Source organism: Ranitomeya imitator, chromosome 6, assembly GCF_032444005.1.
Source record: "Ranitomeya imitator isolate aRanImi1 chromosome 6, aRanImi1.pri, whole genome shotgun sequence".
NCBI lineage: Eukaryota > Metazoa > Chordata > Amphibia > Anura > Dendrobatidae > Ranitomeya > Ranitomeya imitator.
The window spans coordinates 215,312,987-215,329,121 of NC_091287.1; the positions used below are offsets into that span (position 1 = coordinate 215,312,987).

A 16,135-nucleotide genomic window follows, 5' to 3' on the forward strand; every position below is an offset into this window, starting at 1 on the left:
TCCTGCGGTGTCTGTTGTGAATTCCGCTCTTGGGCTCCCTCCGGTGGTTGTAAGTGGCACTTTTGTGAGTTCTGCTCTTGGGCTCCCTCTTGTGGTTTCTAGTGGTATGGCTGCTCCTTGAAGTTAGCTGTCATCAGCTGCCTCCACTTATCGTCTCTTCTGCTCGGCTTTTTAGGTCTGGCTCTTTCTTCAGCCAGTGCCACTTGTAAATGGTTCCTGGTTGGATTCACATCTCTTTGGAGTTCCCTGTTATCCTGACCAGTTCAGCTAAGCTAAGTTATTGCTTGCTCTTTTCTGTCCATAGATTGTGGACTTATCCATTCTGTGCTTTCTGTTTGTCCAGCTTATCAGTGTGAATTAATTCGGTCTTGCTGGAAGCTCTGGGAGGCAGATTTGCCCTCCACACCTTAAAGGTACCGTCACACACAACGATATCGTTAACGATATTGTTGCTTTTTGTGACGTAGCAACGATATCGTTAAGGAAATCGTTATGTGTGACAGCGACCAACGATCAGGCCCCTGCTGGGAGATCGTTGGTCGCTGAAGAAAGTCCAGAACTTTATTTCGTCGCTGGATCTCCCGCTGACATCGCTGGATCGGCGTGTGTGACACCGATCCAGCGATGTCTTCACTGGTAACCAGGGTAAACATCGGGTAACTAAGCGCAGGGCCGCGCTTAGTAACCCGATGTTTACCCTGGTTACCAGCGTAAAATTTAAAAAAAAAAACAGTACATACTTACCTACCGCTGTCTGTCCCCGGCGCTGTGCTTCTCTGCACTCCTCCTGCACTGGCTGTGAGCACAGCGGACGGAAAGCAGAGCGGTGACATCACCGCTCTGCTTTCCGGCCGCTGTGCTCACAGTCAGTGCAGAGGAGTGCAGAGAAGCACAGCGCCGGAGGACAGACCGCTGTAGGTAAGTATGTACTGGTTTTTTTTTTATTATTTTACGCTGGTAACCAGGGTAAACATCGGGTTACTAAGCGCGGCCCTGCGCTTAGTAACCCCATGTTTTCCCTGGTTACCCGGGGACTTCAGGATCGTTGGTCGCTGGAGAGCTGTCTGTGTGACAGCTCTCCAGCGACCAAACAGCGACGCTGCAGCGATCGACATCGTTGTCGGTATCGCTGCAGCGTCGTTTAGTGTGACGGTACCTTTAGTCAGGTGTGGAGATTTTTTGTAAACTCTGCGTGGATTTTTGTAGTGTTTTATACTGACCGCACAGTATTCCATCCTGTCCTATCTATTTAGCTAGACTGGCCTCCTGTGCTCATCCTGGTTTCATCCTGTGTATGTCTTTTCCCTCTCCACTCACAGTCATTATTTGTGGGGGGCTAATCTATCCTTTTGAGATTTTCTCTGAGGCAAGATAGTTTTCCTGCTTCTTTCTTTAGGGGTAGTTAGCTTTTAGGCTGTGACGAGATGCCTAGGGAGAGTTAGGAGCATTCCACGGCTACTTCTAGTGTGTTGAGCTTAGGGACTGCGGTCAGTACAGTTACCACTTCCTTCAGAGCTCGTTCCATGTTGCTCCTAGACCACCGTATCATAACAGGTGACCACACTCACTCTACCCGAGGCTCCCCATGCGGTGTTGTGACACAGGTGCCCAATCAGATCTGGTGTCACTGTCTGCCTTCGTACATTTTAAAAATGAGGAGGAAGTCCGGGGCTGCAACTGATCTGACTTCCTTTTCACGCTGAAAACGTCCTAAGGCAGGGACAGCGACACCAGCGCTAAATAGGCGCCGGCATGACAACACCGCACGACAGCACCGTAGAGAGCAAGTGCCGACAGTGGGAATGGTGCAAGTATTGGAGGGGAGTATAAGCTTTACTAGGTTATCGTGAGACAAGCAAGGGGTATGAGAAAAAGTTGTCCAAGTAGTGGACAACTTATTTAAATATCAAACCCATTCATTACTGAACAAACTATGCTTTACACCATTCTGAAAGAGATAAATTAGTGCATTGTCTAGTGATCTACAATTGTGGAGCGTGTAATAGGAATAGGCTAAAAAAAAAAAAAAACTCCCCCAGTTTCAGAGCAGTTTGCTGTTGCATAATTTTTGTGGAGCCATCACTGGGGCACAAGTAAGCATGGGTACGTGCTGCTGTCGCTCGAAGGCTGACCAAAAAAAAAAAAAAAAAAAAAGGTTTGCTCCTACCCAGCAGTATACACCCATTGACCGACAAAGCTAGTCAGTCAGTTAGTGAAAAAAGCAGTATGCGAAGCAATAACAAAAACTAAATACAGGGCCAACAGAGGCACAAAATAAATAAATGTGTGCCATGTCCCTCAATGATGGCTCCAAGAAAGATTTTACAGGCAGTACCAAAAATCCTCTCTTTATCGCCTCATTGGGAGACACGAGTAACCATGGGACATCCTAAAGAAGTCCCAAGGGAAATAACAGAATACCTTGCTCAAATCGCGTGGGCAACTGCCGCAGCCAGCACCTTTCTACTCAGGCATCAGCCCGCATAGGTATGTACACTAGAGAATCTTGCAAATGTATGACAAGATAACCAGGCAGCGGCCTTGCAAATCAGTATTGCAGAAGCCTGGTGGCGAACATGGCCAGAAGACACCCACAGCCCAAGTGGAATGAGCCCTCACAACCGAAAGGGGATGGTCTGTTTCTGACATAAGCCTCCAGAATAGCTCATATCCAGTGGCCTATAGAAGACTAGGAGGCATGGAGAACCTTCTGGCAACACTTGATAATGACAAACAAGGAGTTCGATCGTCTGAAGGATGCTGTCCTTGAAAGGTAGAAACGAAGTACTGTGACTAGGTCCAGCTTGTGGAGAGACCTTTCCAGGGGATGGACAATATTCTTGTTGATACTGAACGAGAGTACCACCTTAGAAAGGAAGGAGGGCACTAAACGAAGGACCTCGTCCTAGTGAAAAACAAGAAAGGAGGAGTGGCAAGAGACGCTAATTCTGAGACCCATCTAATGGACGATGAGATATCCTGGATGGGCTCAAAGGGGATCCCTGAAGAATGCTCAAAAACTACCGTATATACTCGTGTATAAGCAGAGATTTCCAGCACTTTTTTGTGTGCTGAAAACGCCCCCCTCGGCTTATACACGAGTCATATTCCCAAAAAAGACGGAGGGGGAGGGGCGGAACAGCGGGTCACAGAGGCAGGAGGCAGGAGCTGGCGGCTGAAGCTAAAGCCTGTGCCCACTGCTAAAGAGAAATGAATATTCACTGCGATGGCAGTGAATATTAATTTATCTTATAGAGTGCAGTTGCAGCCGCAGCTTCCAGCACATATCCTACATACATTCCCTGCGTGCCCTCGCTGCATCTCGTTCCTGCCGGCACCAGCAGCTCTTCTGGCCGAGCAATCACGTGTCCCCCGGTCATTAAGGTAATAAATATTCACGTCTCCACTTCCATAGGTGTGGAGTGAATATTCATTACCCTAATGAGCAGTGACGTGATCGCTCGTCAGGAAGAGCTGCTGAAGCCGGAACGGTATGCAGCGAGGGCACACAGGGAAGGTAAGTAGGATTGTATGTTTTTTTTATTTTTTTTTTAAAAGGAACCATACATACAGGGATAGGAGATAAGGAGCCATGCATAGAAGGACAGATAAGAAGCCATGCATACATTGACGGGGAGCGATGCATACAAGGACTCGGGTCGGCTTATACTCGAGTATATACGGTAGTTTAAAGTTCCAAAGGTCCACAGGGGTTGATATGCTGCTGCTAGACAAGCAACTGCCTGAAAGAAGGTCCTGACCCAGGGATGAGAGGCCAAACTTTGTTGAAAAGGGATTGAGCGTGCCGAGACCTGACCTTTGAGGGTGGGTACCAAGACACAAACCGGACTCTAGCCCGGATTGTAAGAACACCAGAATAGATTGAAGGGAAAAAAACATGGGAGCTGTGAGGCTGTCTTGACACCAGCGAAAAAAGGTCTTCCAGGACCGATAAATGCATGAAGACAAGGGCTTTCTTGTCCTGATCATGGTCTGTATGACTTGGAGTGAAAAGCCCGCTTCCCTCAGGACTGCGGCTTCAATGGCCATGCCATTAAAGAGAATTCTGGTAGAAGAGGGGACCCTGAGAGAGTAGGTCTGGCTGTCTGGGAGCTTCCATGGAACATCTGCGAGCAGGTCAACTAACTCTGCGTACCAGGCTCTTCTGGGACAGCCATCAGAATGACTGGAACTCATCCTGCCTTTATAGTCTTGAGTCTGGGGTTTCTGGGGAAGGGGTGGAAATGGTCCGAAAGTTGAAACAGAGTCCCGAATGTTCACTGATCAGAGGAACTCCTCAGGCTTCATGGAGGATTTACCAAGCAGAGAGATTCCATTCGGAAATGGCGGGAGGTGCACTCGCCTGTTTAGAAGCTTGAGATCCAGGGTTGAGCAGAGTGAGCAATCCTTCTTTTGGACCACGAAACAGTTGGAATAGAAACTCGAGAACAGTTTCTGGAAAAGAACAGGTATGACGACCTCTGTCCGGAGTAAATCGATAGCTTTGAAGAAGCAATAAATCGGAGATGTGACCCTTTGTGGGCGGGACATGAAAAAACGACTCCATGGAAGAGAAGACCATTTGATTATTTAACCTGCGGTAACGATCTCCCAGATTCAGGAGTCATCGACTACAGGAGAGCCACGCTTTCCAGAAAAGCAGAAGACTACCACCCACCCCGAGAGGCGTCCCGGGTGGGGTTACTCCTCATGTTGAGGAGAATGTATTGCATCTGACACTGGAGGGTTTGGCAGAGCGACCTTTAAAGCGCCATGCTGCGGATGGTTTGAAGGACGGCTTCCTGGTGTCTCGCCGTGCAGGAGACCGGTCTCACTGAGAGGAGTTCATGGAGAAGGAGAAATTACAAAAAGGATGACACTGAAGAGAATGTCGCCTGCTAAAAGGACGTTTAGGGACAGGAGGTATTCTTACAATCAGTGGCATCTGAGATGAGCCGATCCAGCTTGGCTCCCAAAAGATGTGAGCCCTGAAAGAGAAGGTTGGTAAAGCAGTTTTTGGCCGTAGGATCCGCATTCCAGACTTTGAGCCAGAAAATTCTGCGTATGGCTACAAAATTGATGGTAACATTCAGAAAAGCTGGCAACGTCAAGGAACCCTGCAAGCAAATATTTATCTGCGTGAACTATCTGATCTGCTAGATCAGCAAGCTCATCTGGTGAGGCCATTTATATAATGCAGCACCAAATAAGTTTTGCCCAGGCGGAAACAGACTTGGTGACAAAGGTGGAAACGAAGGCGGGGCAGAAAGAAGTGCCAGAAGCCTCAAAGGCAAACTTGGCTAGGCTTGGCTTGGTCAGTGGAGTCCTTGGAAGGAAGAACCATTGGGGAGTGATAGAACAGTCTTAGCAGACAGGCGAGACACTGGGGGAGGGGGTGTCAACAGCCGGGATTCTGCCCATTTGCTGAGGAAACCAGGACCGAAAGAATATAAAAATATCCAACTGCCTTATGCCTGGAAAGCGTTTTTCCGGGTGCTCACTGTTTGGCATAGAATCCCTCAAACTCCTTGTGCTAGGCAAAAACCCAGGGAGGGCATTTAGCCTTTTTTGAATGAGACTGAGTGATCTGAAGGTGACTCTCCTCGTCCTTAATATTGAGGGTCTGATTGACGGTGAGTATAAGACTATCGACCAGATCCTGGAATTTGGAAGATTGGCCCGTGTCGAGGTCAGATTCAAACTGGGAATCCAAATTAGACCCCAGGGCCCCCCCTCTGGGGCGGAGGAGTGGAAAATCAAAGGCATCCTGGAGGATGTGGAGGGAGAAGGGGAACCAGATGAACTGGAATGTGCCTTCTTCTTGGACCTTACCATTGATCTGCCAGGGACTGGGATACCTTGGTAAGGTCAGATACGGATTGAAAAACAGCCCATTCCGAGGGAGAGGTATTCTCTTGTCCCGGGCAGCTCCTTTAAGGCTTGCATAGTGGAAGGGCTGCAGTCTGGTCAGAGGACAGAGACCTGACCTGTGGACCACTTTTTGTAGAGGGCGCAGGCATAGTGAATAGCATTGTGGGAGGGACGGGAGCATGATGCCCTGGGTCTCTGCATGTGCAAGGCCAGGCACTCCCTGGAGCTAAGGGGATGATGAGGAGGGAAAAGGCGCACCGGAAAAATTGCCTGGGCAGAGCCTACTCGTTCCTAGCTAAGGTGGAGATTGGTCCAGCAATAGGATCAGAATTGTGCAGGATCCAAAGGAGAACAATCGACTCAGGAGATGACATCAAGAGTGCAGGGGACAGAAAGGGTGGGCTAAAGCCAACAGCGCAGAGAAAAATAAAAAAGGTGAACTCCTACAGGAGGAAACGTGCGCTGGAGTCCTCGAACGCCGATTGGTTGGTGCTCAAGGGGGTGGGAACCAACCCAGCATGAAATGAAAGACAAGCTCCCATAGGCCGGAAAGTGTGTGTGACTTCGTGCCCTTATTGCGGTTGAGGGATGGGGTGGTTTTGGACGTGGACAAGCCCAGCCTGATAATGGATGGAGGATTATATTTATAAAGAGACAACTGCAAAATGTTCAGTTTGTCTGATTTTTCACTTTATAGGTATATTTTTGAGTAAAATGTAAATTGTTCATTTATCCTATAAACTCCTGACAACATGTCTATGAAGTTGTAAGAAATGGATTTTGTAATTTTTTTTCTGAAAAAGAAGAAATGCTCAAATTAAAAAAAAAGTGCTTTCAGACCTCAAATAATGCAAAGAAAACAAGTTTATAATCATTTAGAAACAACAATACTAATGTTTTAACTCCGGAAGCGTTCAGAAATCAATATTTTGTAGAATAACCATGATTTTTAATCACAGCTTTAATGCGTCTTGGCATGCTTTCCACCAGTCTTTCACACTGCTTTTGGGTGACCTTATGCCACTCCTGGTACAAAAATTTAAGCAGTTCTTCTTTGTTTGATGGCTTGTGACTATCCATCATCCTCTCGATTACATTCCAGAGGTTTTCAATGGGGTTCAGGTCTGGAGATTGGGCTGCCCATGACAGAGTGGTCTCTCAATTTTTCCAGAGCTGTGTATATATTGGCCCATGCGCACAAGATGGTGTGTGTGTGTGTGTGTGTGTGTGTGTGTGTATATAGTGTGTGTGATGCGTTGAGAGTATGCTTTAAGAGACTTCAGTGATCTCCTCTTCATTGTGATGGCTCCCCCCTGCCTGAAGAGGGTCTGTGGAGAAAAAACAGTGGAAATTGAACCTCTCTAAAGAGGTCCTGACTCCTTCATCCAGAGGACAACATCAGGAGCCCCCAGGTGAGGAGGGGGGGGGGGGGGTCACTGGAAAACAAGGAGTCCTACTTCTCGTACAGTCGTGGGGTGGGGAACAAGCTAAGGACCGGCAGCAACGATCCGCCCTGAAACATGCTTGAAGTGTCAGGGGGAAAGGTCCGGCCTTGCAAACCAGAGAGAGGAACCATGTGGATGGCACCACCCTGTTTTCTCGGTCACTATTTTGGAAAAACAGGGCGAGACTTTAAACCCCTTTACCCTGAAGAGAACTAAAAAACAAAAGATAAATAACACAACTGGATGATCGATCTGAAATCAGATCTAGGTCAGTCTAATACTGACACAAAGCTAAAACCAACAAGCTTTCTGCCGGTCGGTGGGTGGACCCTGCTGAGGGGGAGCTAACTTTTTTCTTTTTTTTGCTTAGTATCAGCCTCCTAGTGACAGCAGAGTACATCCATGAGTGTGTCCCCCAATGAAGCGATAAAGAAAGAAGTGAATGGTGCGCAGCATCAATACCACACACCTGTAGATATGGAGATGCAGGTTTTATACGAAGATAGACAATATTTTTTTTTTTTTTAAATCTTGGACAAGGATTGATAACATATCTGAAGTCTTCAAGTAGATGAAGTTAATTCATGGAACTGTGCACTTTTTTATTTACAATTTACAATCTTCAACACATATCCTATGAGATTTCATGATGTAATAGGTGCCTGAAAGAAAGTACTCTTGCTAAATTTTAGTAATGATCAAAGAAGCATGAAAATAAAAAATTTTAAAAAAACAACCAGCATTAAAACAAAAAAGAGAAATACCTTACCTACAGCAGGTTCAGCACCTTTGCATGCATCAATGTGCTCTTGTAATGTACTTAAGTTGGGTTCTCGTTTGGTACTCTCATCATTCTCTATAAAAAAAAAAAAAAAGAAGAAGAAAATTGGAGAATAATGCTCCAAACCTGGAACACGAGCAATGGCTTTGGAAAGAGTTGCATACAACACTAAAACTTGAAGTACAGCCTCAAAAGGCAAATTAAATCACGATACGTTTTTACTTTCCCCAGGATAATTGTCAGATATGAGCGATTTTGCAAGTTACTATTCTGCCCAACTATGATTACTACATGAGCTCTGCTGTTTATTGTTGTGGGGGCACACCAGAGGCCCCAGAAAACGAGGTGAAACACACATCAGGGTGAGTGAGCACTAGTTAGCTGACATCACTGGTGACACAGTCACAGGTAATCAATGGTTCTTATCTTTTACCTTTTGTTTGCACAGAAGTCCCAATATTCAATAGTTATGTGTGGAAGACAGACTGTATGACATCTAGTATTGGTGCTATTATTGATGGCAAGTGGGTAGTGTGCAACTGTTGATAAACCTTGTGTCCGAAGTTGTGAAGTATTATATTTGTTAGCGTGCAATGTGAAAGTTGGATACTGGGAATATGGATTTCCTGAGATAGGAAATTGAATGCCATCTGATTTATTTAGCATTAGTATACCATTTATCAGTAATGGCAAATGCACCTGTTTGAACAAAGTATTCTAAGATCTAAGGCTGGGTTCACACTGCGCTACAGCAGCCTGTTCAACACATACGTTAAACGGGCTGCTGTAACGCAAGTGCCGACTTAGGCACAACGCTAGCGCAGATAGAGCATCTGTTAGCTCTCTCTGCGCTAGCAGTGACGGACACGGAAACGCTGCAGCCCGTGTCTCAGGGTCCGTCACTCAATGACTGCACATGGCTAACGCACGCCCATTGTGGGCGTGCGCTAGAGATGCGTCCGACATTGGAGTCAATGGCGGTGCTAGCGGACTACGTTACACCGCGTTATGCCGCGGTGTAACGTCCGTCTAACGGACTGGGGGGAACGCAATGTGAACCCGGCCTAATAAAAGTATATCTATTTTAGAACCATACTGACCGCACTGGGAATCATTGTCAGTTATAAAATACTACTCATTTAATACCTCCATTGCATCTTCACTCACAGTGCAGGAATGCCACTAGTAAAATATATATTTCTGGTGGCGTGTGTGTACTGGTATTTGGATAGATGTTATGGTGCTTATGACTATGACATTAGTCCACTCAAATTCCTCCCCCCTCTTTTTAATTTTTAAGCAGCCCTGGAGTAAAAATAGTTACCAATTTTAGTCCCTTTGAATTTTTCCAAATTTTCATTACCTCATAAGTCCTACAATTGATTCCCACCAACCCAATTTCCCCTATTTTTCAGACTATAACACGCACTTTTTTCCCTCCAAAAATGTGGAGGAAAATGGGGGGTGCGTCTTATATACCGAATGTATAGTAGGGTATTGTTTATAGTCTGGCTGTGTTGGGATGGTGGGGGAACGGCATTGGCAGAGCAGTTGGTCACAGGAGGCTGGAGCTGGCGGCTGCAGCTAACTACTGTTCCCGCTGCTAAAGAGAAATGAATATTCACTGCATTCCCCGCCCATGGGTGTGGAGGACAATGAATAATAATTTCTCTTAAAATAGTATCGCGGTATGATTTCCCCCCAAACCTGGTATGCATGGCCTCACCTTTATAACTGGCCCCGCCCCCATCCTGGTATGCATGGCCCCATAAGAAAACATTTAAAAAAAACAAACCATTACAATCACATACCAGGTGCTCCCTTGCAGTGCCCTGCTCCGGTGCCAGCCACTGCTTTATGCTTGTAAGCAGCGTATAGCATGGACGCCATGCGCTGCTCACAAGCACAGCACAGCTGCCGGAATACTTGCCAGGACTGTGCACGCAAAGAGCAGTGAGTATTCATTGCTCTTCAATAGCGCACAGTGTCAGCCACCGGCTTCCTGCAGCTGCCGGCAGTCATGCGTGCCGCTACTTAAGAGAAATGAATATTCATGAATTTATGCACTTTAGTGCAACCTCTTGCTAAAGTGAGAAATTTGGGGCTAAAACAAGATTTTAGATTTTTTTTTCTCCACTTAGCATTAGCTCCTGTCTAGTACCTGAAGGGTTAATAAACTTATTGAGTGTTGTTTTGGGGACTATCAGGAGTACAGTTTTTAGAATGGTTTCACCTTTGGGGGACCTATATGATAAAAAATACGCAAAGTGAGAAATGGTCACTAAAAAAAATTGGCTTGTAAATTGCGGGAAAAATGAGAAAAATCGCTGTTCAACTTTTAACTTTATAATTTAAAAAAATTATATTTAAAAAATGTAAAATAAAGTTTGGAAATGTTAAAATTTACAACATTTTTGCCAAATTTCCGTTTGGTTTTTTTTCCCACAACTAAACGCAAGTACTATAGAAGAAATTTTTCCACCACCATGAAGTACCATGTCACTAAAAAAGTCTAAGGCTATGTGTACACGTTGCGGATTAGCCTTAGGAATTTCTGGTGCAAATTCTGCATGTCTTGGCAGAAAACACAGCTGCGGAATTGTCGCTTTTTTTGCGGATTTGCAGTGTTTTTTTTTACCCCTGCAGATTTCTATAATGGAATGGGTACAAAAACGCTGCAGATCCACAAAAAAGTAGTGACATGCTACTTTTAATCCGCAGCGTTTCCGCACAGAATTTTCCGCACCATCTGCACAGCTGTTTTTTTTCTCATTGATTTACATTGTATTGTAAATCAATTGCGGTTCTGCAGCGTTTCTGCATCGCAAAAAACGCTGCGGATTCGCAGAGAATCTGCAACGTGTGCACATACCCTAAATCAGTGGAATCCGTTGAAGCATTCCAGTTATTACCACAAAGCGACACCGTTCAGGTTAAAAAATAAATAAATTTGGCCCACTCATCAAAGCGAACCGGTCATCAGGATTATTTTTTATTTATTTTTTAAGTAAACTACAGACATTGTCAGGTTGGCGTTGTTACACGGATTAAAATGATACCTGGGTTAAAGAAATCAGTCTTGTGGTTCTTGTTATTAGAAGAGAACAAATTGTACAAAAAACTAGAAGGTCAAGCACAATTATAAATAGGGATCATACAAGAAAAAAAGTGCAAAGACCAATAAGAAATAGTCAATAAAACAGTGTTTTATTTACGGTAATATTGAACGATAAAACTAAAATTAAAAAAGCAGAGTCAGGTATGGAGCACGTAACACATAATGAATATATTTAAAATATCACCATTACCCTAGTAAGTTTATCAAGTATTGCATAATGTCCAAATTGATCCCCCCCAAAAAAAATTATGGCACCTTAAATATACCACATATGTCAAAGAAACCAGTGAGAAATAATTTGATTCTTGTGTACTTCGTGTTAAAAGATTTCAGTTAATGAGATGATTGTGCTCTGGCCTCTTCATCATTCTGGTCTTAAATGACAGGTCATTGAATTCTATTTCAAATGTGTCAGCAGAGCATGTGCAGTAGCATCTATCAGCAAGCAATGCTCCCAATCTGCACAAGCGCCACCCATCAGTGACGTGTCATTTAAGCCAGATTGATGCCGATGGGGCTAAAGCACCAAAAATTTAAAAAAAAAAAAAAAAAAAGACCCGCCGCGAAGCATAAACCTCTCATTAACTGAAAATTTCCAACACCGATTACACAAGAACCACAAGATGGATTTCTTCAACCCAGGTATAATTTTAATCAGTTTAAAAATGCCAACCTGACAATGTCTTTAATTTATTTTGCTAAATCCTAACGACAGGTGCGCTTAAGGGCAAAATTGGTTCGGCTACTAAGGGGTTAATATGCCATAACGGTCCAGAGACACTGACCTTTTTATTTAGTGCTAATTTTTAGATTCTTTATAGGAGGCGATGCTCACAGGATTATCTGGGGTTATGAAATTACTTAGGTGAGCAGTGGGAATGAAATGAATGCAAAAACTGATCACTTCTGACCTGCGCAAGTTTAAACGCGCATGTTTATGTAGACAATGTATAACCAAAATTATGTAAATTGTATTTAAGTGGTCATATGCCCACCCAATTTACACTGGCAATACCAAAGAATCTTTGACAGCATGCTTGGACAACCCATTTAACCCCTTAACGACCTTTTTAATGGCGCTGAGAAGTAAGTGTATAACACCCCCAAGCATTGGAAAATCTCCAGGGTCACGACTGCCTGGGGTAGTTGAGACTCCACACAACAAGATGCCGGTTGGTTTTTACCATTCCCAGTCACGTGATTGCAGTTATTAACCGAATTACAGCGATCACCAAAAAAGAAAAAAAAAAAACACTGGAGAGAAAAAGGGGGTCCCCTGAGCTCCCCCTCCCCCGATACCTTCAGCATCATTGGACCCTCCTGCTCAGTCCCCCAGCCCTCCGCCCTATCTACCTGGAAAAAAAAATGGAGGGCGCATGCGCAGTGTGACTGCCGAGATCTGCCGGCCGGTGACTGGCAACAATAGAAGATTTTTCGTATTTGTTCATTTTGATCACTGTGATAGACTCTATAACAGTAATCAAAAAAAAAATATAGTAAATCAAATTCCCCTTTGTCACCCCCTTAGTTAGAAAAAAAAAAATTAAGTTGTAATTTTTTTACATTCGTTGGGGCTGGGGGGGGGGCTCTCCAAACTCAACATGATGTTTGCCTTAGATTTGAGCCTTATTTGCGTTCAAAATGTCAAACTGTGCTCCCTCCCTTCTGAGCCCTGCCTCAGGAGAAATTGCACAACAAATTTTCTCGTCCATTTTCTTCTGATACCCTTGTGAAAATAAAACAGTTTGGGTCTAAAGTAAATTTTTTGTGAAATTGTGACATTGCTTTAGTTCTCATGAAGCACCTGAAGGGTTAAACTTCATGAATGTGGTTTTGAGTAGTTTTTAGATTGGTGTCACTTTTGGGTATTTTCTGACATATTGACCTCCCAAAGTCTCTTCAAACGTGAGGTGGTCTCTAAAAATGAAGTACAATATGTCATGAATAAACAAATTCAGAATCAGTGGAATCCGTTGAAGCGTTCCAGAGTTATTACCTCAAAGTGACAGTCAAAAATTGTAAAATTGGCTTAGTGACCAAGCCAATTTTGACCTTCATGACTAAGGGGTTAAATATTGAATTGATTTAATCTGCAATATGCTGTTGTTCATTTGAGGTTGTAGTTACCTAACCTTAAGAATTCTATTAAGTCGCGATATTTAAAAACATAGAATTCACTACATAATAGCAGTAAAATTGTGGCACAAGCTGACTATCTATGCAGTGTGACTGCAGCCAGGGCTGCCATCAGGAATGCCCTTACTGCTGTATGGGGCCCGGTTAACAGCAGTACAGAGGGGCCTGCAGGTCCGAGGCCCCACTTATTTGCTTCTGTCCATCGGGCCTCATTGCTGCAGTGCACACAACGGCGCTGGGGCCCAGGAGCCTTCTCGGAGCTGTGCACGGCCGTCTTACCTTGACGGCTGTGCAGCTCCCGCTCCCTACGTCTTCTGTGTACTTCCTGTCAGGTGACGTCATCGCTTACGCGCCACACGATATGTACCGGACCCTGGAGGCAGAGCCGCGCTGCTGGGGAGCGACTGAGGTAAGTATACAAAACATTTTTGTTTTCTGTATAAAAGGAGTTTTATACAGACTGGCAGATAGTCAGCTTATGGTTAATAATATAGGTGACTGCAGTGGGATAAGGCAACACACTACAGTCTGTAGCATATGTCAAGCCCTGCAGTCAAGGCCCACACTACTTGTTCCACAGCACTCTGGAAGAAATCATTTTCAGTGCAGGATACGAATGTTATAGTCACCTTTTTTGTAATTTTTAACAGCATCTTCTACCTAAAATATAAAAAAAAAAAATTAATCAGGGGGGAGGAAAGAACAAACAAAAATCAGCAGTGCTAAAATACATTAAATTAATAAAAGTGATATACAGTAATAAACAATTTAGCTTGAGGATCTTTTTTCAATTCAATTTAGGCCTCTGCAGACAAAGCCTGTTAACACAGATAAGAAAATAATGAACATGAAGTCTCTTGGAAAGAAAGCCTATCAGGTGATTGTCAGGGTATGTGCAGACAATCCAGAACAAGCAACACTTTGGACGCATCGTCCAAAGTGACGTCGGGCTAGTGAATGCAAGCGATTCCGCATATGTTCACTGAACTGTGCCGATTCACCGCATCCAATCCCGAAACCATCATAGATTGTGGATACTTCACACTAGACCTTGGAAATCAAGGTCCCAGAGTCTGGAGGAAGAGTGGAGAGACATACAATCCAAGCTACTTGAGGTCCAAAGTAAAGTTTCCACAATCAGTGATGGTTTGGGGAGGCATGTCATCTGCTCGTATAGGTACACTGTGTTTTATCAAGACCAAAGTCAGCACAGCCGGCTACCAGGAAATTTTAGAGCACTTCATGCTTCGCTCTGCCAACAAGCTTTTTGGAGATGGAAATTTACTTCTTCAGCAGGACTTGGCACCTGTCCACACTGCCAAAAGTATCAATACCTGTTTTAAAAACAACAGTATGACTCGCCTGATCTTAACCCCATAGAGAATCTATAGGGTATTGTCAAGAGGAAGAGGAGAGACACCCAACCCAACAATGCAGATGAGCTGAAGGCTGCTATCAAAGTAACCTGGGCTTCCATAACACCTCAGCAGTGCCACAGACTGATCACCCTCCATGCCACGTCGTATTGATGCAGTAGTTGATGCCAAAAGGACCCCCGACCAAGAATTGAGTGCATTTACTAAATATACATTTCAGTAGGCCAATGATTTTTTCAAGCTGGTGTTATAAAGTATTCTAATTTACTGAAATAATGACTTTTGGGTTTTCATTGACTGTAAGCCATAATCATCAACATTAACAGAAATTAAAACTTGAAATAGATCACTGTTTGTAATGACATAGGAGTTTCATTTTTTGTATTGAACAACTGAAATAAATTAACTTTTTGTTGATATTCTAATTTTGCGAGATGCACCTGTATGTGAAAAACAGTACTGGTATCAGTGTTTACCATCCGTGCGTCATGCATTTTTTTCCTACATGGGTAAAGAAATACCATAAATGACAAAGCTTCTCCTATACTTTTCAATGTTAAACACAGACAGTACTCGGATTGTACTCTGATACCATGCGTATGGTGTACGCGTTTTTCATAGACCCATATTGTATTGGTTCTTATTAACCGTGCTGCTGGGGAAAAAAAAAAAAAGGCATTTCTACATGTGGTCTGCACGGACACAGCCCGTGTGAAAACATGGACGTGTGAGCATCCCCATAGGTTATAATTTTTTTATTTTATTTTTATGAATCCCAAAAGTACCTAACCGTAAAAAAAAAAAAAAAATATACGGAGGAATACCACACATGCTATAAACACTGACATATGAAGGAGGCCTAAGGAACACAAACTGTGCAGGAGCACAGCAGGCGGAGTAGATTAGGTCAGCCTAATTAAGACTGGAGAGACAGAGGAAACGCCCATTGGACCTCATCACATATGGGGCAGGACAATTAAAATGGCATGTTCTTAGGTAGTGGCATAACTAGAGTCCGATGGGCCGCGGTGCAAAATTTGGACCGAGGCCCCCTCCCCCGGTGTACGTACATACGAACGTACACCGGGATATGGGGTATATCTACTATATAATTGTTTAAGGGTCACTTCCATCTGTCTGTCTGTCACAGATATTCATTGGTCGCGGCCTCTGTCTGTCATGGAAATCCAAGTCGCTGATTGGTTGTGGGCGTTTTGCCACGACCAATAAGCGACGGCCATAGTCTGGCAGCGAAATGGCTGCTGCTGTACTGCCCTGCAGTCAACGCTGAGCACTCCCACAGGATTAATGCCAGCTTAACGGACCGCGGTGTAACGCATTCCGTCACGCAGCTATTAACCCTGTGTGACCAACTTTTTAATATTGATGCTGCGTATGCAGCATCAAT

At 44.2% G+C, this 16,135-nt stretch overlaps 1 protein-coding gene across 1 annotated transcript in view; it reads right to left on the reverse strand.

The window, feature by feature from the left end:
- The window catches only part of LOC138642358 (uncharacterized), a 223,479-nt gene that overhangs the window by 169,053 nt on the left and 38,291 nt on the right, over positions 1 to 16,135 (reverse strand). Inside the window, exons 4-5 of the mRNA XM_069730472.1 lie at positions 13,981 to 14,011; positions 8,086 to 8,172 (exon numbers count right to left, since the gene is read on the reverse strand). Coding sequence (XP_069586573.1) covers positions 8,086 to 8,172; positions 13,981 to 14,011 — 118 coding nt within the window. The remainder of the gene's footprint in view (positions 1 to 8,085; positions 8,173 to 13,980; positions 14,012 to 16,135) is intronic.